Genomic DNA, 23,261 nt, shown 5'->3' with positions numbered 1-23,261 from the left:
TTGGAGCCAAGGTAAAAGGATCATTTTGAGTTCAAAGCCAGCCTGAGCAGATATAGTGAGTTCCAGGTCAGTCTGGGTTAGAGCAAGACCCTACACCTTGAAAAACAAGAAACAAAAACAAAGGAAAAGTTGATGTCCTATGTGTCATGGCAACAAAACATTTTAATGTCTAATTTGAAAAAAAAAGAAAGAGCCCAGTCGTTTGTTTACTAACTCAGCCATTTGATTCATTTGTTATGCAGTGCAAGAGCTCCGTATCTATATTGATTACTGGTATTGGTAGTTACCGAAGGCCTGACCAAACTAAAATTACTTCCCATTCAGTTTTCATTCGCGGATTCAAACACTCCTGCAAATGTCTGAAGACCACGAGTTCAAGCCTTCTAGGACCTGCTGCTGACGGGAAGAGGCGCTACGATATGAACTGGCTGCTGTCCCAGGCAGGCGAAATGGTCACCGTAGTGATCAATTACTTAGAAGAGAGCCGGGCGTGGTGGCGCACGCCTTGAATCCCAGCACTCGGGAGGCAGAGGTAGGAGGATCGCCGTGAGTTCGAGGCCACCCTGAGACTCCACAGTGAATTCCAGGTCAGCCTAAGCCAGAGCGAGACCCTACCTTGGAAAACAAAAACAAAAACAAACAAAAAGCTTAGAAGGCAACATGCACTTCCACCACGTTCTCACTAAAACATGCAACTATATATAGTCCTGGCAAAAATAAAGAAAAATTTAAATTTAGCTGTAAAAACAGCTCACTAGCTAATGGTACTTGCTTGCAGTCTGCTGGCCCAGGTTTAATTCTCCAGCCAGTTTAAACAGGTATTCATTTGCGGAAGCAAGAGATGTGGTACATCCATATGCACACATACACAAAACAAATAAATAAAATGTTTATAGTATCTATGCTTCTGAGTTGTCCTTTAAAAGATATTACAAGTGAAGTTTTCCCAGAATAATGGGTAAGTATAAGTCTATACATAGAGAGCTACCAGATAACATTACCAAGTTGTTTTCAATGTCTTAGAAATTGTTTTCTAGCCTTGCAGTGTAAAGTTATACAATCATGAACATGTTTAAGAGAATGTCGTGATTCAGGATAGAGTTGTAAGCTGCATTAAAAAAATTATTTAAATTATTTATTTATTTGAGAGAAGGAGGGAGGGAGGAAGGGAGGGAGAGGAAGAATGGGCATGCTAGAGCCTTCAGCTGCGGCAAACAAACTCCAGACACATGCGCCCCTTTGTGAATCTGGCTTACGTGGGTCCTGGGGAATTGAACTTGGGTCCTTTGGCTTTGCAGGCAAGTGCCTTAACTGCTAAGCCATCTCTCCAGCCCCTGGACTAAATTTTAATATGAGTCCCAGAATATGGTAAAAGTAGATGTGCATATACAGGTCATTAAGAAGGAAAAAATTATTATATAGCTTCCAAGCATAGCAAGACTCATGACTCATGGAGCCTTAAGTCCCAAAGTGACAAAGTTATAATTGACTTGAGAATATAAAACACCTTAATTCCTCTCCCCCATAATAATCTATTCTGCTTCAAAGACCCTCCGAGAAACAGTAATTTTAATTCTCTATAAACTTTTACTACAAAGAAATTCCTCATAGCAATTTTTTGTGTTTAATTCATTTGCTATTAGTTGACACTCAGAGAATATAAAAAACAGTTTCTCAATATTTCCTTTTATTTATTCACTAAACATTTACTGAATAGTTGGTGGTAGGTACTTATAATCCTTATGGTTTGAATGGTTCAGAGTTGATTGGAAGAAAGAAACTTGTAATTAAATAATTAGATAAATGCATCCCATAACAAAGATGTTAAAACATATTAGAAAAGGATACAGGAGAATTAATTTATTACAAGCAGTCACAAGGGCAGCACTTACAGAAGAATTGATATTTCAGTAGAAACTAACAAGAGGCTCTTTCAGAGAACAACAAATGCTTGAGATAAAAATGAGAGTATGGTAGATTCTAGATATTGCCAACAACTCAGAACTGCGCTTTAAGATGAAAAACGAAGAGAGGCTAGAAATGGAGGCTGCAGGATTTGTCAGGACCTTTCGGGAAGCCATGCTGAATAGCTCGGAAGTTGATTCTCTAGGTAAGTGGTGCGCAGAAAGGGTTTTTCAATGGAGCTTTTAGCTGATAATGGGCTGCAACAATGTCCTCAATGCTACATGCTCTTAGAAGTGACTCTGATGTTCCCACTGCTGAGTGGTGGCATCCAAGCTTCCTCTCCTTAGATCTGGGCTGGGCTTTGTGACGACTTAGGCTAATACAACGAAGCAACAGGGGCGTCAGGCTGGGGAGATGGCTCAGTGGCCTGGGGGTCTTTGCCGCAAAGCCGCCTTGCCAGTCTCCATCCCCCAGCACTGACGGAAAAACAGGCGGGACTTTGTTTCCAGCAGCAAGGACCTTGGGTGACACACACACACGTAAATAAATAAATTTCTTTTTTTTTTAAAAGTGATGTTATATGACTTTTATACAAAATCCCAAGACACAGCAAAGAGAAAAAACTGAGTACAAGACAACATAGAGAAAAGGAGAAGAGTATCTGTAAACCAAAAATTCAGTATGGGGCTTTTGCCTTACATACGTAAGGTCTTTCTATAGCTCTACAGTTGCAGCCCTCTTTCAAAAAATCCTTCTGATTTCACTAAAACAAAAGGATAGACTGTAACAGACACTTGTCCAAAGAAGAAATACAAATGGCCAACAGGCAGATTAAAAAGACATCGTTTTTAATTATCAGGGGAATACAAATTAAAAGCATAAGGTTTATCACCTCACACTTGTGAGAAAGGCTGTTATTTAAAAACAAAAGCTAAAGCCCAGATGGTAACGTGGTCCTGTAATCCCATGAAGATGAAGAGTTCAAGACCAGCCTGGGTACATAACAGAACCATGTCTCAAAAGAATCCTAAACTAAACCAAATAAATAAACAAACAATACGATAGCAAATGTTGGTAGAATATGGAGAAATTGAAACCTGTGTATAGTTAATTGGAACGAAATAGTGAACTGTTATGAAAAAAAATTAAAAACTGGAGCCGGGTGTGGTGGCGCACACCTTTAATCCCAGTACTTGGGAGGCAGAGGTAGGAGGATTGCTGAGAGTTCAAGGCCACCCTGAGACTACATAGTGAATTCCAGGTCAGCCTGAGTGACAGTAATACCCTACTTCAAAAAAACCAAAGAAAAACAGTGCTGGGCATGGTGGCGCACACCTTTAATCCCAACGCTTGGGAGGCAGAGGTAGGAGGATCACCGTGAGTGCCAGGGCACCCTGAGATTACATAGTGAATTCTAGGTCAGCCTGGGCTACAGCGGGACCCTACCTCAAAAACCCAAAAACCGAAAATAAATAAATAAAAAAAACTGGAACCATTATAGGATCTAGCAATCCCACTTGGGTACATTTATCCAAAAACACTGACTTGGGATCTTGACGAGATATCTGCACTCCTGTGTTCACTACAGCATTATTCACTTACAGGATGAATTGACAAAAATTACTGTGAGCCTTTTCTTTTTTGATCTGTTAATAATAGTCATTGCACTACTTACTATTTGAAAATAGTAAGCAATCTTACACTCCCAGAACAAATCCAAAGTAACCATGTGTGTTCATCTTTTTATGTACTGCTAGAATGACATTTTGCTTATGATTTTATTTTTTTGGGGGGGAGATAAGATTTCATGTAGCCCAGGCTGGCTTCAACTTTACTGTCTAGCTGAGGATGACCTTAAACTTCTGATCATCTTGCCTCCACCTTCTTGAGAGCTAGGGTTATAGGCTTACGCAGTGCAGGAAGTGCTAGAGAATCTTCCCCAGGATCTCCTGCATGGTAGGCAGGTACGGTAACAATTTAAGCCACATCCTGAGCCCCTATGACTCTTCCTGTGAGACCAGGTATTGTTATGTCTGGGGTGGCATCAAACTTCTGGGCCCTAGTGGTCCTCTTGCCTCTTGACTCAGATGACTCAGTCTCTTGAGTCAACTGAGACTACAGATAGGTGTCACTGTGCCTGGCTGCTGTTTACACAAGATGTTTATGTTTATGCTGAGATTGGACCCTGACTTTTCATGCATTTCTGCTGCAGTCTCGGGGGCGTTTGCTTTGGGCTGTTAGCCAGCGCACTGCAAGGAGACACGCACTAGAGAAACCGTATCCAGCGGCCATGTGCAGGTCTACTCTACATGGCAGTTCATCAGAGCTCCTGGCAGAAAGCCAGTGCCACGTACTGCGCAGCAGAAACCAGTCACTTCTCCCGCATCCTGTCCAACAGCATCTAACTCTCAGAATCTACAGGCAGATAAAAAAATGCGTGTTTGATGTAAATAAGTTACTACGGAAACAAATCTTGGAGCCTCTTCAAAGCACAATTTTATCAGCAATGGAGTTCTTCTCTGGGTAAATGCGAAACAAATGCAACAAAGTGAGCAAACTTGCGCGTACCCGGCTACGTGCCACACAGTTGCTCCTGGGAGAAACACTGACATGAAACTCTACGTGCACTAACCCAGGTCAAAGAAAGAGTGAAGCAAGCTGTGGAACATCAGGGTTAGTGACGTGACACCAAAGTCATCAAGGTCATGTCTTCTCAGCGTGAACAGTAACTATCATGGGATCATCCATTTATTCTGCACACAGGCACAAGCCAAACGCATCTAGCACGAAGTGGAGAGTCTTGCTATGTCTCCCTCGCCCTTTCTTTTCTGTTGTAGGTTTGCTCTACCGCTGACTGACAGCCCGACTCCTTGTTCTATATTTTCTAGAGAAACTGAAGGACAACTCCAGTCATGTTGTTTGGATATCCAAAAACAATTTCCTAAACACATTTCTTTTTGTCTTAAGTTATCTTGGTATATTACAGACATGAGCCATGCCATCATGCTTAGAGTAGTGTTTTTCAAATCTTTCTGATTATGATGCACCACTAAAACTATTTTACTTAAGTCCACTAAGTACATAGATACTTATAATTCAAAAGAATTTTATGGGGCTGGAGAGACGGCTTAGCAGTTAAGCGCTTGCCTGTGAAGCCTAAGGACCCCGGTTCAAGGCTCGGTTCTCTAGGACCCACGTTAGCCAGATGCACAAGAGGGCGCACGCATCTGGAGTTCGTTTGCAGAGGCTGGAAGCCCTGGCGTGCCCATTCTCAATCTCTCTCTCTACCTGAATCTTTCTCTCTCTGTCTGTTGCTCTCAAATAAATAAATAAAAATGAACAAAATTATTAAAAAAAAGAATTGTATGTAAACAAACAATAAAAAGTGTGATGAATATTGACACTTTTTTATTTAAATTTCTTTTGCATGTGCATATGGGTGTTGTGTGTTCCTATGTGTGTGCAGGCACATGTGCACGCAGAGGCCAGAGGTCAACACTGATGCTCTCAACAATTGTTCTCTACATGTAATTAATTAATTAAGGTCTCTCACTGTAAGCACAGAGCTTACTGGCTAGGCTAGCGTGGTTTGCCAGCAAACCTCCTGTCTTAGCCTCAACAGTGAAGGGATTTCAGCTGCGTGTGTCCCATGCCCAACTTAGCTGAATGCCAGGGGTTCAAAGCCAGGTCTTCATGTTTGCATGGCAAGCATTTTGCCACCCAACCATTCTTCCCAGCACCAGATTTTGATACTTCCTAATCTATGCCTTATCTTTAAAATAATGTAAATTCAGTAAACTCATTTTTATATCCCATTAATTCATAAACACCAAGAGCTTGAGAAACAATGCTTTAGGTGAGAGATTATTAAACTGTTATCTAAAGTTTTAAAGAGCATATAGTTTAATATATGTGCTATTTTGGTGATAGAGCTGTCTGAAAATTTAAATTCACAAGAAAGTTCATATCTCCCCTATATTTAGCGGTTTCTATTATATGCACATTATATTATATATTATTTGTGTGACACACTACACAAAAATAAATAAAATGCTCTACATAAAAATAAAGAAAATAAAATGATAAAATGTGATTAAACATAGGGATGGCAGCATGTTGACAGGAGAACACACTGTCTAGAAACTAGCAAGGCTCAAGTTCACATCCTGGATTCAACATTTACTAACTCTGGGACTTGGTACAAGTTACCTTTCGTATCAGCCCCTTATTTGGAAAGTAGTTTGAGTATCTTCACTGAGTTAAGCAAAATACATGTAATGGATAAATAAACAATAGGTATAATTATATCCAAAACCTGTAACAAAATTAACTTCTATGGCCAAGATAGAATCTTTAATAGAATATAAGCACAGTTACTAACAAAATGTCACTTAAAAAACCAGATTACTTGTAAGCATATGGAATTTATAGTCCAGGATTTTACCTTTTCTTATAGCTTATAGTGCTGTGTAGGCATACTGAATAATGACAAAATGATTCTACGGACACACATTCATTAGTTCAGTAAGTGTGCCAATACCCATAATGTAAAGTCTATGGCAAAATCATTGAGCATAAATAAAAGCAAGTTACCACCCCCCACAAAATATACTTATGACTCTAATGGCTGGCTGTCGGCTTTGCAGCCCACGCTGCTCACATCGTTCAGCTGCCGGCTGCAGAGCGGGGGGACCGTGCCCGGGTTCTGCTCACTCCCTGCTTTCAGCGCCGCGTCTCTTCTGGCTTGCTCAAGCAGGACTCTGGCTCTTTCCTTAAGTTCTTCTTGTCTGGACAACATTCGATGCTTAAAAGCAAAGGCACAGAATCAGGAGCCAAAATTAAAAATTAAGAAACACAGTTAACCTATTGACGAACCTACTGAAGGATATATGACCTGTTGAATGGGTGCAGGAGGAAGACTGTAGCTTCCTTAACATCACTACCTGTAGAGAATATTCATATTGAGAAGCAAATGGGGAGTGGACACATAAATCTTGACATAAAGGAAATATATCTTTACTGTGTAAAATTGCATGAAGTTTTAATATACTTTGATTAGAACATATTATGTATGTTAAGTATATTCTTGATATTTTATATAACATTATAGATAAAATATTTTTAAAATATAAGATATATTTTCTCATAAGCACAGTATAATTTGGCAAAGATTTTTTTAAATTTTTATTTATGTATTTGAGAGCTACAGAGAGAGAGAGAGAGAGAGAGAGAGAGAGAGAGAGAGAGAGAGAGAGAAATGGGTGTGCTGGGGCCTCCAGCCACTGCAAATGAACCCCAGACATGTGCGTCCCCTTGTGCATCTGGCTAATGTGGGTCCTGGGGAATTGAGACTTGAACCAGGGTCCTTAGGCTTCACAGGCAAGCACTTAACTGCTAAGCCATCTCTCCAGCCCTGGCAAAGACTTTTTAAAATGTTTTATTTATTTATTTATTTAAGAGAAAGAGGGAGAGAGGGAGGGAGGGAGAGAGAATGGGTGCACCGGGGCCTCCAGCCACTGCAAAGGAACTTCAGATGCAGGTGCATCTTGTCTCATGTGGGTCCTGGGGAATCGAACTGAGATCCTTTGGCTTTGCAGGCGAATGCCTTAACCACTAAGCTATCTCTCCAGGAACCCTCCCCCCTTTTATTTGGTAAATGATGAGTGTTGATGTTTGTGAGCACAACGGGTACACATGCTGTGGCGAACATGTGACATTCACAGGACAGCTTTGGGCTGTCACCGGCCATGTTTGAAGCAGGACCTCCAACCATTGCTCCAATGCTGCTCATCAGTGTTTTCTATGCCGTCTGACCCAAGAACTTCTGTAAACGTCTCCTGTTTCTGCCTCCCTTCTCAGCACACGTGCGCCTCTGGTTGAGAATTTTGGGGTCAGACAGACCTCGGTTCAAAAGCCAGTCCCATCATTTAATTGTAGGCAGGCTGTTCAATCTTTCTAAGCCTTGGGTTCCTCACTTACGAAATTAGGATAGAGGCAGACCAGCTTTCATGAGGAAAGCGTAAAGACTAAATGACAGTCAATATTGAGCCCTGGCACACGGTAAGGCCTGGATCGCGGCTCAACGTTACCGTGTTGCACATCTCTGAAGTGCCCTACCTCAGGAAGGTGGCACTGAGCGTAGATCGCACTGAGTTTTGTAGCTGATGATTCCAACCAGCTATACGGACAGTGAAAAATTGTGCTTTGGTATTAAAGATACATTTCTGATTAGAAATGTACTTCATTGTAGAGATTTTAGAAAGTACATGTAAAGAAAGAAGAAAAATACAGGTGATTTGTAATCACGGCACCGGATGTCATCACTAAGGTCATCAGTCCCTCTCCACTGGCGTTGAAGCCCACGGCTCCCACCTGCTTTGGAAGGTAGTCCACTGCTCACCTGCACGGCTTCCAACCTGCTCAGTTTTCTAAAACACGTGATTGCCAAAAAGGTTCATAATGTTCTATTATGTAGATGGATCATACTTTCTGTGCTGGTTTGATTCAGGTGTCCCCCATAAATTTAGGTGTTCTGAATGCTAGGTTCCCAGCTGATAGATTTGGGAATTAGTGCCTCCTGGAGGCGGTGTATTGTTGGGGGCGGGCTTATGGGTGTTTTAGCCAGTGTCCCCATGCCAGTGTCTGGCACTCTCTTGTTGCTACTGTCTACCTAATGTTGGTCAGGGGGTGATGTTCACCCTCTGCTCATGTCATTTTTCCCTGCCATCATGGAGCTTCCCCCTTGAGTCTGTAGGGCAAAATAAACCTCTTTTTTTCCCCCTACCAGCTGCTCTCAGTTGGGTGATTTCTGCCAGAAATACAAACCTGACTGCAACAGTAAAGTGGTACTGAGGAGTGGAATCGCTGCTAGACACCTGACTGTGTGGCTTTGGCCTTTTGGAGCTGATCTTCGGGAGGAATGTGGAAGGATCTGAAACCTTGGCCTAAGAGATGCCTTGCAGTGCTGTAAGTACAGCCTGATGGACTGTTCTGGGTGAGAAAGAGCATTGCCTGGACTGGGCCAGCAGTTTTTGTGGGAAGCGTGCAGTTGTGCCTGTGTCCTGAGAAGTTGTGCAGAGTTGCTTTGCCTAGAAATGGACTGATGTGAGCAGAGGAATATGGCACAGATTTAGGCTGAAACTGCTGCCCATTCAGCTGCAATTGGGAGATTACCACCTTTGAGATTGGGCTAGCTAATCTGCACTGGGGCAACAGGAAGAATGTAGACTCTTTTGAAGGGGCCTGAGTGCTCAAGGACTGTTGTGTTCTTCAAAGTCTGCTTTATTCCCCCCTGGATTAACAAACTGGCACAATACCTGGCATTGTGGAGTATAAGAAATGCAGGAAAGAGAAGATCATTGAGTTTGCAACACAGTCTTGTGTTTTGGAAATGACCATGGGCGATGTGAGGCAGGTTTGCTGGATGTCTGCATGGAGACCCCATGGAGCCATGAGGATGAACCGTGGCTTGCAGTGGAGACCCAGTGGAGATGCGGGGACCACGAGATGGCTGCTAAGGAGAGCTGCCAGCCCCAATGAAGTTTTCCAGGACTGTGAGTAGCCTAGCTGGAGGGGTGGAATTGGAATTCCAGAGACTTGTTGCTGGTTAGAATTATCAGACTTGGAGATCTGTCATTGACTAGTTGTTGGACTTGAAGCTACAGTTTGATGTTTGCCCTGGTTGTTTTAAATCTTGTATTGGTTGAATATTTGCTATGCCCAATGCCATCTTTTGCAGTGTAAATGTTTATTCTGTGCCATTATGGGTTTTGGGGGGATTATTTTGGTATTATGGCTCAGTTCAAAGATCTACACTATTGGGATGTTTGAACATCATTGGGATTGATAAAAAACTATGGGGACTTTTAAAGTTGGACTGAGTGCATTGTATTTTACATCATGTGTGGATATCAGCTTATGGGGGCCAGGGGTGGAATGTGGTGGTTTGATTCAGGTGTTCCCCATAAACTTAGGTGTTCTAAATGCTAGGTTCCCAGATGATGGAGATTTGGCAATTAACACCTAATGGAGACGGTGTATTGTTAGGAGTGGGCTTATGGGTGTTACAGCCAGTGTCCCCTTGCCAGCATTTGGCACACTCTCCTGTTGCTCTGGTCCATCTTATGTTAGCCAGGGGGTGATGACCATCCTCTGCTCATGTCGTCACTTTTCCTTGCCATCATGGAGCTTCCCTCTTGAGCCTATAGGCCAAAATAAGCCACCTCCTTCCCACAAGCTCCTCTTGATTGGGTGATTTCTACCAGCAATGCGATCCTGAGTGCAACACTTAAATGAATTTTACTGGACTTATAGACAATTTTTTCAGTATCAGAAATATGTATTTTATTTTAATTTATTTGAGAAAGAGAATGCATGAGAATGGGTGCATCAGGGCCTCCAGTCACTGCAAATAAACTCCAGATACATGTGACACCTTGTGCATCCAGCTTACGTGTGTACTGGGGACTTGAGCCTCAAACCAGGGTCCTTAGGCTTCACAGCTAAAGTGCTTAACTGCTAAGCCATTCTTGTTTTTCAAAGTAGAGTCTCACTCTATCCCAGGCTGACCTGAAATTCAGTACTCTAAGGATGGCCTTGAACTCATGGTGATCCTCCTACCTCTGCCTCCCAAGTGCTGAGGTTAAAGGCGTGAGCCACCATGCCTGGCTTTTTTGTTGTTTTAAATTTTTTTTTTTCCCCAAGGTAGGTTCTCACTCTTGCCCTGGCTAACCTGGAATTCACTATGCCTCTGGCTTATGTGGGTACTGGGAATCGAGCCTCAAACCAGGGTTCTTAGGCTTCACAGGCAAGAGTTTAATGGCTAAGCCATCTCTCCAGCCCCCAGAAATGTTTTAATGAACATCCCTGTACATAAATCATTTACAATCTTGAGTACTTCCTTAGGAAGAATTTCTAGAAGTAAGATCTAATGAGATAAGTATATATTTTGTTTACTTTATGGTGGTATTTGGGATTAAATCCAGAACCACTGAGCTTTTTAACTTTCAAAAAATAATTTAATTTTATAATCTATCAACTCAGTTGCTCAGGCTGGTCTCAAGGTTGGAGCTGGTGTGCCCGGCTTCCAGGGAAGTTGGGACTCAAGGTACATGCAACCTTATTTAACTAGCTCACTTTCTTCAATCTTTTAAAAAATGTTTTATTTTTATTTATTTATTTATTTGACAGAGAAGGAGGGAGGTGTGTGGGGGGGAGAGAGAGAGAGAGAAAGGGAGGGAATATGGGTGCACCAGGGCCTCCAGCCACTGCAAAGGAACTCCAGATATGTGCGCCCCTTTGTGCATCTGGCTAACGTGGGTCCTGGAGAATCGAACCTGAGTCCTTTGGCTTTGCAGGCAAATGCCTTACTTGCTAAGCCATCCCTCCAGTCCTCTTCAGTCTTTTTGAGACAGGGTTTTGCTATGTAGCCCTGGCTGGCCTGGAACTCACTAGACCAGGCTGACCTCAAACCTGTACCCATCTTGCCACCTCTGTCTCCTGAGAACTGGAACCACAAGCAGACGCCACCAGAACAGGCTCGCTTCCTTCGTTCACGGAGACAGGAATCCTATGCTGCTCACGCTGGTCTCAAACTTATGGTGTTAAATCGAGGAATTCTCCCGCCTCAGCTTCTGTATAGCTGGAACTTAGTTATGAGTCAATGAACCCGCCCTGCCAACCTCTACAAAAAAATTATGGGAAGAAACTGCTAGACTGTCCTACAGTAAATCTAGGCACTTCATATCTGGGCCACGGTTATTCTCAGTACCGTTATGATCAAAACCAGAGCTGTGGGAGCACAAAGTTCAGGAACAAGGATTACGGAGTCAGGCAATATTAATCTTGAATTTACAATGTATTATATGATCTTAGGTTATCTCTGTAAACCCCAGATTTCTGGTATATCAAATAAGATTCAACCACTTAATGGGTTGTAAACTTTAATAGAGATATGTGTAAAATACAAATTGTCAGCACATGTACTAGAAACTTATGTGGCCAATATTGTAACTTTGTTAAGTCTATAAAATGTACATCTATATTAAGTTACCATAACTCTTGTAATCTGTTAATAAAATTTATTAATATTTTGTTTTTTCAAGATAGGGTCTCACTCTAGCCCAGGCTGACCTGGAATTCACTATGTAGTCTCAGGGTGGCCTTGAACTCACAGTGATCCTCCTCCCTCTGCCTCCTGAGTGCTGGGATTAAAGGCATGCGCCACCACGCCTGGCCTGTAATTATTTTATTAATTACTAATAAAGAATAGAGATATTTGAGAACTGATCAAATATTATATAAAAGAGAAATAGGGGCTGGAGAGATGATTCAGCAGTTAAGGCTTTTGCGTACAAAGCCTAAAAAGACCCAGATTTGATTCCCCAGTACCCGTGTAAAGGCGGATACATTGGTGGCACATGCATCTGGTGTTACTAGTCTGCAGTGGGTAGAAGTCTTTGTGTACCCGTTCTCTCTCTATCTGCCTTTCTCTCAAATAAACAGCTAAAGTATTTTAAAAAGAAAAATTGGTATTTCATTATTTAAAGTTGAGCTGCTATATATAATTTTTAAAAAACTTCCCAAATGTCTACACTGTCAACTAAACTATGACATATTACCAAAGTCTCTATGATTTTTTTTTCAAGGTAGGGTTTCACTCTAGCTCAGGCTGACCTAGAATTCTACGTAGTCTCAGGGTAGCCTCGAACTCTCAGCAATCCACCTACCTCTGCCTCACAAGTGCTGGGATTAAATGTGTGTGCCACCACGCCCGGCTCTATGTTCATTTTTTGTGTGAAACATTACTTTTGCCAACCTTTAAACTTATCCTAAGGTAAATTACTCTGTATCCCAGGCTGGCCTGAACTATTTAGCCCAAGTTGGCCTTAAAGTCACACTAATCCTCTCGTCTCAGCCTCCCTAGTGCTGGGATTATAGCTATGAACTACCACACCTGCCTTTACCCTAAGCAAAATTCTTAACCCATAAACCAACAGCCAATGAACAAACATACATGGGGTTATAAATCAATGGTGGTACTTTAATCATGTGAATGGAATCATAGCATAATAGAATTTTAGGGCTAAGAGGGCCCTTATTTCATTTATATCTGTGGAAAATCAGACTGAGTTTAAGCAGCTAGTTAATAGTCACATGGCTCAATGTTGGTAGAGTGAGGATGAGAACCCCGGTTTACTGATTCTTAGTCCAGAGCAACTCAAATTATAATAACCAACTTCTATCTTCAAATACGTCTGCCTTAAAATCTGCTGTATAAGAAAACTGTGAATGAGATATTGCAACGAATGGGATATGACAACTTGGTTCGTGGAGTTCCACAACAGCCAGTCACGACACCGTCGTCGACTATCTTCTACGTGTGTGCTGTCAGGACACCCGTCAGAAAGTTTAGCTCCTCAGAACCTTTGATTTCATCCTTGGGAGAACAGAGGCTTGTTTCAATAGCTACTACTTTCATTTTGTTTTTCGAGGTAGGGTCTTGCTATAGCTCAGGTTGACCTGGAATTCACTACAAAGTCTCAGGGTGGCCTTAACTCATGGTGGTTCTCCTGCCTCTGCCTCCCGAGTGCTGGGATTAAAGGCGTACGCCACCACACCCAGCTACATTTTTTATTATGAAAATTACCTCATATTAATTGTGCAAATTAATGAGTTTCACTGAAACATTTCCATATATGCATAGAATTCCTCTTGCTCTATTCTGCAGTTTTTGATTCTAATATACTTCCTAATACCTCTCACACTCATAAACGATAATGCCTTATGAAGTGTCACCTGATCACAGTCAAGACACAGTTGCCAGCAGTATTTTGAATGTTGCTTGAGATGGCATGACTATCATGGTTCAGTTAGCAATCACTACACGCTATCCTTACTCGGGATGGCTCCGACACCCCCGTGGACTTTCTGCGCGTGCTCAGGCCGTTCATACGTATACAGTGTGTGTACAGCTTATGGGTACTGTCCCACCACCGCTAGGTTCCTTACGGTACAACATAAATGCGATGGGAATAGCTGTCATATTGCAGTGTTAAATCAGCGACAGGAAGTCTCCACATGCCTAATAGAGACACACTATATTGTTCCTAAAGAGCCTCAATCTGTGGCTGGTTGAATCTGCAGCTGTGGAACCTGTGGATATGAAGCAAGCTGCACCAGGTAAAATAAAGCACATATCCCCAAATTATTGTCCAAAATTCCTCAAGTGGGGCCTTTTAGTAAAGTCAAGCAAATGCTTTTTTATCAATTAATGCTACTGACTTAGAAGAAAGTATGAAAGACAGATGTGAAAAAATGCTATAATTCAGAAGTTCTCAAATTTTTTGGATTCGGAATTTCTATGCTTAAAAATTATTGAGAACACCACAGGAATTTACTTATGAGAAATATACCTGCTGTTACTTTGCATATTGGAAAGTAAATCTGAGAAATCTAAAATTGTTTTTCATTTAGAAATAACAATCATTAGCTATTAATACTTTTTGTTTTTTTCTGAAGTAGGGTCTTGCTCTAGCTCAGGCTGACCTGGAATTCACTAAGTAGTCTCAGGGTGGCCTTGAACTCATGAACTCTTCCTACTTCCTCCTCCCAAGTGCTGGGATTAAAAGGCGTACCTGGCAGGCTATTAATATATTTTAATTAAAAATCCATCACCTAACAAACCAAAACAACATTAAGAATGGCATTTTACATTTTTTTTTGTAATTATGATTAAGACAAAAAGCAGGTGGGCTTTCCACGGTCAGTATTCCATCAGTTGACTATCAGGTAGCATGCAATGTCCATATAAAGTCGCTATTCAATCACTTGTGAGAGAATAAAATGATTAAGGCAAATCATTGTTTTAACTTTGGAGGTTCTTTGGCCCAAACCTGTATTTCTGGCCACAAGAGGAGATGATGAAGCCCCTGTAGTAACACCGTGCTTTGCTGGTGCGCACACATAGTCAGGATATTACCAACACCTCTCAGTCTAATGGCGGCTGGGGGGGGGGGGTTGGAGGGATGGCGTAGTGGGTAAGGACAACAGGTTTGATTCCCCAGGACCCACGTAAGGCCAGGTGCAGAAGACGTGGTACATTTGTTTGCAAGGGCTGTAGGCCCTGGCACCCCTGCTCTCTCTCTCAAATTTTAAAATATTTTTAAAAATTGATTCAGGAAGTTGGCTGGTGAGTACACAAGAATTTTAGGAAAACTTCATTCGGATTAATTTGCTTAAAAATTCCTTTGAAAATGAATACATAGGTTAGCTCAGAAAAGAAAATCTAGCTCGTTTGGAATCGTGCTTGCCGAGCACACACAAAACCCTGGGTTCTGGCTGAGGCAGGAAAACTACAGCGTCCTCCTCAGCTGTATGGCGAGTTCAGGGTCAGGCGGGGGTACGTGAGACTCATTATATATGTAAAGGAAGGGGAGGGGAAAGGAAGGAAAATTGTACCTAAGTCTAAAAAGAACTCTTTCAACAGATATAAGATAAAAATTCTCATAAGAACACCACGTCACGATTTTATTGGCCATGTTTTTGTTGTATGTAAAACAGTAAGTCTGTCTGTCTGGTGAGTGCTGGTCCTACAGAATCAGTACAGTGACCATCATGAGTTAAGAACTAACACAGTGGCATATTCCCTCTGGAAGAAACTTGGGTGGTACCAGGATTTTTATTTTGCTTTAAGACATGAGGTAGCTTGGAGCTTACAATGTAACCCAGCTGGGGTTACTGATGTAAATTATCATGCTGTAAAGGTACTCTTTTTTTTTTTTTTTTTTTTTGGTTTTTCGAGGTAGGGACTCACTCCGGTCCAGGCTGACCTGGAATTCACTCTGTAGTCTCAGGGTGGCCTCAAACTCATGGCGATTTTCCTACCTCTGCCTCCTGAGTGCTGGGATGAAAGGTGTGTGCCATCACAACCAGCTAATGTACTGAGTTTTTTTCCAGTATTTATTTTATTATTCTTTTTTAAATTTTTCATGGTAGGGTCTCACTCTAGCCCAGGCTGACTTGGTATTCACTATGTAGTCTCAGAGTAGCCTCAAACTCATGGTGATCTTCCTACCTCTGCCTCCCAAGTGCTGGGATTAAAGGCATGCACCACCACGCCTGGCAAGTACTGATTTTTAACCGCAAGCTATAATAGGAGAGGAAGAACTAACTTTACTACTGCTAAACTATTTAGAGACAATGCCTTAAGTTGGAGATACAAAATTTTTTAGAAGGAAATTCTCATTAAAAAGAATACTGAGGGTTGGGGAGATGGCTTAGTGTTCAAGGCCTGCCAAGTCAAAGGACCCAGGTCCAAACCCCCAGAACCCATGTAAAGACAGATGCACAAGGTGGCACATGCATCTGGAATTCATTTGCAGTGGCATAGGCCCTGGAGTGCCCATTCTCTCTTTTTATGTGTCTCTTTGTCTCTGTCTTTCAAATAAAAAAATAAAAATTTTAAAAGTTGTAAAAAAAAATTGTAAATTAAAATTTTTTTTTAATTAAAGAGAATACTGTAATATCTTTGATATGTTCCTTTTCCTTTGCTTTTTGAGACACCATGTCAAGCAGCTCAGGCTGGCTATGAACACCGGCTTCAGCCTCCCAAGTACTAGAGTTACAGGTGTGTGCCATCATCTTGGCTTCTTTGACACAACTTTAAGATAAATACTGTCCTTACAAATAATGATATTTTGATTTGAAAAGCTGATATTCTTTAGCTTTCAATATTAAAACTGGGTCCAAAATATTGTAACTTTTAAATATAAGGCAAATATATTTCTGATTGTTCTCACCTTTATTCACATGTAGTGTCTGATTGAAGCGTTCTAATAATACAGCAGACAGAACAGCTATTTACACTCTCTCTGTATGTGTGTGTGTGTGTATACACATTTTTTTTCTTCCCTGTGCTGTGACCTACTTACCTGGACTGTTTTGGTTGAATGATCTGCATGATTTAAAGTGTTTCTATCAGCGTCTGGGTCAGATTCTGTCTGCCTCAGAGAAGTACGTGGTTTCTTCATGAAGTCTGAATCTCTACTGCATGAGGATCCAGGTTTAGAAGTAGGGGATAAACTTGGTTTTTGGATAGGTGATTTGGCATCCAGTCTGCCTTCAAATGGCCTGGCATTCTCCAGTTTTTCCTGCTCCAAGTTACCACTGCCAGCCACAGTCTTGAGTTTCTGCGGGTCTGTCTCCTCATAAATCAAAGGTGGGGATACATCCGTCTTCTTACCACTGATGTACAAGCCACTTAGTTCTAAGGTCTCAGTTTTCAATAGTCTCTTCTTCCCTAACAGAGCCTGGGCTTGGGTTGGATCGGTGCTGGGACTTAACCCAACGTCGTCACAGCCTGAAGTCCTTCTGGAGCTGGGCTGGGACCTCGGGGGCTCCGCATCACTGGGCGTCCTGCCACGGTAAGGGGAGGCCGTGCTTGGGCTCACGTGATCGTCTGGAGTGTGATGGTCACTTTCCGACTCGCCCACCCCACTGTCATGCACACCCACGCCGTCGTCCGGCGTCAGCGCCTCCACGGCCCCCGCGGCGGGCTGCGGCGGGCTGGGCTCCCGCGGCAGGTCGCTGAGCTCGGCGTAGAATTTTTCTTGATCAACGGAGCTGTTTGTGTCTGTCTCGTAGTTCCCAACTTTGTAGGTGCTTTTGCTGCTGTTTTCTTCTATCTGAACCACGTTTAGCTCTTGGCCACTGAAATGTGCCCTGATTTGATAGAGGTATGTCATGACAGTCAGCTTGTCGGGAATGGCTAACAAAACCATGTCAGAAGGTTCCAGTAACCGGGAAATTCCTATGCTGGCAAACCCGTCGTACGCCTGCGAGAGGAGAGAAGACCGCGTGACACACTGAGTGGCTTGCACACGCCTTGCACTTCCACAGCGGCAGGGCTTTAAAGCTCTTGCTGTGCACAACACCTCATGGTACCGATGCCATGTGGAAGCAATGAACCCCCAAGTCAGAAATGTGCACAGGTTCCCGTGTGGAACGAGTGGGGAGGGGAAGCCTGCTGCGTGACATCACCTTTTCCAAACGGGAAATAAGCAAAACTGCGCGTTAAATAAGAACCTTAGATTTCCAAAAGAGAAGCTAGGTTATGAAGAAATATTAGACTAATCCACCTTGAGCAGTGCTATTCTCACAACCTTCCTTTTCCACAGTCATGTAATTACGGTGATTTGCAGAAAAGAAAGAAAAAGTACAGCTATGTAAGCCCAAAAAGTAACTACAAATTACCTGATATCGAATTCAAACAAACGCTATTTCATCTTAGAAACAGAAACATTTGTAAATGTTCAGTTAAAGACTGATTTTCATAATGAGAAGCGAGGCCTTATTTTCACCTCAACATTTTGGAAAGAATGGGTGTTTTGAGCATACAAAGGAGCTGAGGATGTGAGGCTGCCTTGTGTTGTTTTTGTTAGCCTTTAAATGGCTGTGGCATGTCAGGTTTTTCTAGTTCTGAAGCATCAGAGCTGTTTCTCAATTTACAATTAATTATTACTACCCCGAGCTAACCCTTGAAAACAGAACTGGGTTGCTAGGAAGCATGAAAAGCGTGGCTCAGGGTTTCGATTCTCTCAGCAAAAGGAAGGGCTCTGTAAATATATTCTTGCTTTAGGGTGTTAAAATGTCTATTCTTCCTAATAACCGACATTTAGAAACACAGTTTAATGTTTTCCTTAAAGGAAAGGTTATGAAATTATTTAGCAATTTTAGAGGAATCTGTCTTTCGTGGTAACATGTTAAAGTACCTTTCTACATTTGAGTTAAATCTGCATGCTTCCTGTTGTTTAGCCAATGTTGTGCAATAATAAAGAAAGAAAATGAGAAATTGTGAGGATGAAACCTCTTCAATTTTCACAGCATTAAGCTTTGTAACACAGGTGCCTCAAATGTTTACCAGCGAGAACGGCTCAGGTGGTGTGCAGGCAGAGGCTTGTTTGTTATTTCACATGTTTAAGGAAAATTAGAGTCATTTTCCTCTTTGTGTGTCAAGATAACTTGATTGACAGTCATCAATTGCATACCATCAGGAAAAGCACCATAGGCAGTATTGTAAACATTTCCTATTATCTAAAGCACTGGCATATTGCTTAAGATCTGACGTCACAAGTAAATACCTTTTATACTCAACTTTTAGCAAACATGAAAAAATGATTAGCTTCCTTGTGAGGAAACTCTTGTTGGTATTTTGCTTCATGTAGCAATTCATTTTCTCCACACTAATTGTACCAAATAAATAAGTAAATAAATGAAGCCACCCAAACAACAACAAGAACACAAAAATTTGCCATAGGCTAACTTCTCCTGTGTTCGTCCATGTTCTGTCTTTTTAGTTATCTGTGTAGAAAAAGAAGTGGGGCTGGAGAGATGACTCTGTGGGTAAAGGTTCTTGCTTGCAAAGCCTGAGGGCCTGGGTTCGATACCCCGGTACCCATGTAAAGCCAGCTGCACAAAGTGGCACGTGCATCGGGAGTTCCTCTGCAGTGTCACGAGGCCCTACTGTGCCCGTTCTCACTTTTGCTCTATTTATTTCACATAAATTTAAAAAAATTTAAAAAGGGAGTTCTCCCTTCCCTGAAAGAAGACATTTTATTCATTCAAAGTGTCATTAAGTCAGCTAAGGACGTATCACTGTCAATTATGCTATGCGTACCAGTGGAACTTAAGATGTGGTTTCTTACTGCTTTAAGTCCAATCAAAAGTTCACAGGGGTTATCAGAAAGAGCATTGTGAAGCTGGGAACAATCTTTGGGCAGCAACAAAGATACTCAATGTAGACATCAGACAGTGATGAAATGTTAAGAACAGTGTAGGTTACCATGCGTCTAACAGTATAATGAACAGATAAATCAACAATGAAAGCCTTTCTAGCCATGTGTGGTGGTGTACCTTTAATTCTAGCATCCAGGAGGCTGAGGTAGAAGGACTGCTGGGAGTTAGAGGCCAGCCTGAGGCTACAGAGTTAATTCCAGGTCAGCATGGGCTAAAGGGAGACCCTACATCCAAAAAAAAAAAAAAAAAAAAGGCAACAAAAACCTTTCTAAAAATCATGATTATTTGCTCTAGAAGATCTGAGATTTGGGGATTTGAGCAGGGCCTTGCTAAGCACTCACTCTACCACTTAGTTACATCATTAGCCCCGGGAAAAAACTTTCAATGGGCTATTCTTGTCTATGCAGTAATATACTCACCATTATTAAGCTTCTGAAAAAGTATGTAATGGGTGGCTTAAATCTTAATGAAATCCCCTGTATCATTTAGAAATACATAAGGTAAGGTAAGATCAGTCATATGTCTCTTTCAAAATTTTCAGTCGCAAATTGAAAGCTGCACTTGGTAATAACTGGGCTGGGGAGACGGCTCCTGCTGTGCAAGTGTGAGGATCTGAGTCGGGGTTTCTAGAAACCATCTCGAGTCGGGCACAGTGGCGTGTATCCGCTTTCCCAGCACTCCACTGCAAGATGGGCAGTGGAAACTGGAGGCTCCCGGAAGCTCTTGGGCCAGCCAGCTTGGCATGCGCAGCAGTGAACAAGAGATCCTGCCTCAAAAGAGATGGCTGGTGAGGACTGACGCCACGCCCGTGCCATGCACGTGCGTGCCTCACCCCACTCCCCATGATGCACATGTACACGCCAAAATCAGTTACCAGAGAAAATAATCATTTGGTGTTCTATTGTTCACAGGGTCTTTCTACCTCAGCCTCTTCAATGGCTGGAGTTACAAATGAGCACAATCCTAATCCACTGGTGACTGATAAGACATGCATGTATAGATACAGATATTTGTACCAGGTTCCCTCACCATTGCAAAAGAATGCCAGACATTTGAGCTAGCTTTTATATCTGGCTTTATTTGGGTAGTTAGACTCTGAGCCCAGACTGGGGCTGGGGCTAGTCAGCAGGCTTTGCAAGCAAGTGCCTTTAACTGCTGCGCCATCTCCAAAGTGCCTATTATTTTCATTTTGAAGATGGAGTCTCATGTGGCCCAGGTTGACCTCAAGCTCCTAATCCTACAGGCCTGAGCCACCAGACCCAGTCAGTAATTAATATAATTTTGAAAGTGTGAGAAACTTAAATGGTATTTGTAGAAATCAACAAATGTAGTACGCAATGAAAGTATCTGATCAGTAAAGGCAGTAGAGTCTCGGGTATGAATAAACCTGCCATTGTTTGTGGCCTAAAGTTACAACTGAACCAAGTGCTAGAGTTTCATTAGAGAATTATACACAAGATATATAATGGAAAGCGTATTTTTCCCAACCTTGTTCAGGACTTGCTAAGTTCTACTCACAGGTTAGTAACTCCTATTCTAAGACAGCGATAACAATTTTTTCCTTTGTAGTTGAGGAAATCAATTCAGTGCAAACACTGAGTATCTACGTCGTGAAGAACTCGGGGCCTCCCTCCTCACGTGAGAAAATCACGCACGGTGCACTGCGCGCTGGGCAAACACCCACACGCCAAGTGGGCTCTGGCGAGTCAGTCCTATGAAGCGGCACCAAAGGCCGACAAGCCCCCCACACCCTCACTCATCAGTTGGAAAGCGCTTATCCCAGCCTGTTAATTATACATGTACATAGTGATAATACATGGAGCTTGTCAGTGAAAAACAATCAATGCTTATTCTTTTTGCTTTTACAAGCTTACATACGTTTCCTTGCTTACTCATTGGGTTCCTGCCTTTATTTGCCTTCCTGCTTTTTTCTAACTTACATAACATCTAAGGTGCAGCAGTTTTGGGAACATTTTTCAAAAGCTAAATCGTAGAATAAAAGCAATATGCCGTGATGAATATTTTACAGGTAAGGAGGGTTATACATACATTATAATCCATTGGTAGCCTGGTACTTATGATTTTTTTTATTTTTTTTGATTTTTTTGAGGTAGGGTCTCACTCTAGCCCAGGCTGACCTGGGATTCACTATGTAGTCTCAGGGTGGCCTCAAACTCATGGACATCCTCCTACCTCTGCCTCCCGAGTACTGGGATTAAAGGTGTGCGCCACCACGCCCGGCTCACACTTATGATCTTAAAGTCCATGGCAAGCCGCAGTAGATCCCGCATCTATGTAACCTGCCCGCAGCAGACAGCATTGCGCAGCTGTAGTTATGTACTTCCCACCTGGCCAGAACCCCGTGCATTCTTCATATTAATAAAAACCTACAGTGAAGCCAAAACTGAAACAAAGTCCCTCCCACAATTTTTACCTTTTTGTTGTTCTCTTTAATATCTTGAGGATTCAGAGACTTGTAGTCACTAAAAGAGGGGAGAAATGGCACAGTGGGTATATATACTGTTTGATGAAAATAGCTGTTTGTAAGACTGAGTCTAAAAATTTGATATTCAAAAATATCAAAGTTTAGCAACTTCACAGCCATGCGAGTAACAAAACTAACAGTGTAGACAATTAAGGCAATAAATATATACACCAACAGTGACGATTACCTGTTTTAGACACCAACAGTGTTTACTGTCCGAAGCACTTTACTGAAGAAAGCAGTTAAAGCAGGGACCATGGACGGCCTTTGACTTCCAAATGCAACTCGAGGCAACCCCTTAGTGCTAATGTACAAAGAGCGAGCCACCTACCCATCTCTTCATTTCACAAGCAGAAAACTTTTCATAATAATCTAAGGTCAGTGTTTTGTTTAAGATTAAGGAGAAAACTAAATCGTGTTTTTTAACTGCAGAAAACAAAATGTTTCTAGTAGTAAGGAAAGAACTTTTACTGGCACATCTTTCAAAACAGCAAGTGGTAAAGTTGGAAAAAAGAAAACTAAAGAAAAGAGACAAAAAGGAAAAGTATTTCAGAATATATGCTAAGAGCTCATTTTACATTCTTTTAGACTGTCTATTATTTATAAATTAATCGAGAATAGAGAATATTTCTACTTACATTAAGTCTGGTCTAAAGTGGTGTAATATTGCACAAAAAGATAAACCATTTCTCCATGAAGTAGTAAAATTGGTGATTTTCACTCCCCGGTAGTTTTTTGTAACTTCTTTGCACCATACAAGCAATGATTGACTAGCATTTGGCTTTTGCCCTAAAACAGGACTTGGCATAGGGCTTGGCTAAAATAAAAGAAAAAAGTAAAACATTAGAAGAATTTAATGGAAGAAGAAAATGAACATTAATTGACCTAACTAGATCTTTTGAAACCTTTGATGTCAGTTTAGGTTCTTCAAATCTGTCCATCCATGAAAACTGTTACCTCTAAGAGGGAGACATACATCTTCAGTCATTATCTTTAGTTTAGCCCATAGCATTTTGCCTGACAAAGATGTAGATATGCAAGACTTTAAACTTACAGATAAAAAATAAGCCAAGAGCTT

General features: G+C 41.7%; 1 protein-coding gene across 9 annotated transcripts in view; it reads right to left on the bottom strand.

The window, feature by feature from the left end:
* The window catches only part of Ehbp1 (EH domain binding protein 1), a 265,866-nt gene that overhangs the window by 84,484 nt on the left and 158,121 nt on the right, over window positions 1–23,261 (bottom strand). For all 9 annotated transcript variants that reach the window (XM_045137250.1, XM_045137248.1, XM_045137249.1 and 6 more), the window contains 4 exons: window positions 22,822–23,000; window positions 22,133–22,181; window positions 16,836–17,738; window positions 6,566–6,709 (listed from right to left, as the gene is read on the bottom strand). In XM_045137250.1, the coding sequence (XP_044993185.1) occupies window positions 6,566–6,709; window positions 16,836–17,738; window positions 22,133–22,181; window positions 22,822–23,000 (1,275 nt within the window). The remainder of the gene's footprint in view (window positions 1–6,565; window positions 6,710–16,835; window positions 17,739–22,132; window positions 22,182–22,821; window positions 23,001–23,261) is intronic.

This window comes from Jaculus jaculus, chromosome 18, assembly GCF_020740685.1.
Source record: "Jaculus jaculus isolate mJacJac1 chromosome 18, mJacJac1.mat.Y.cur, whole genome shotgun sequence".
NCBI lineage: Eukaryota > Metazoa > Chordata > Mammalia > Rodentia > Dipodidae > Jaculus > Jaculus jaculus.
The sequence above is the reverse complement of the archived record's forward strand: the minus strand, read 5'-3'. Positions and strand labels throughout refer to the sequence as shown.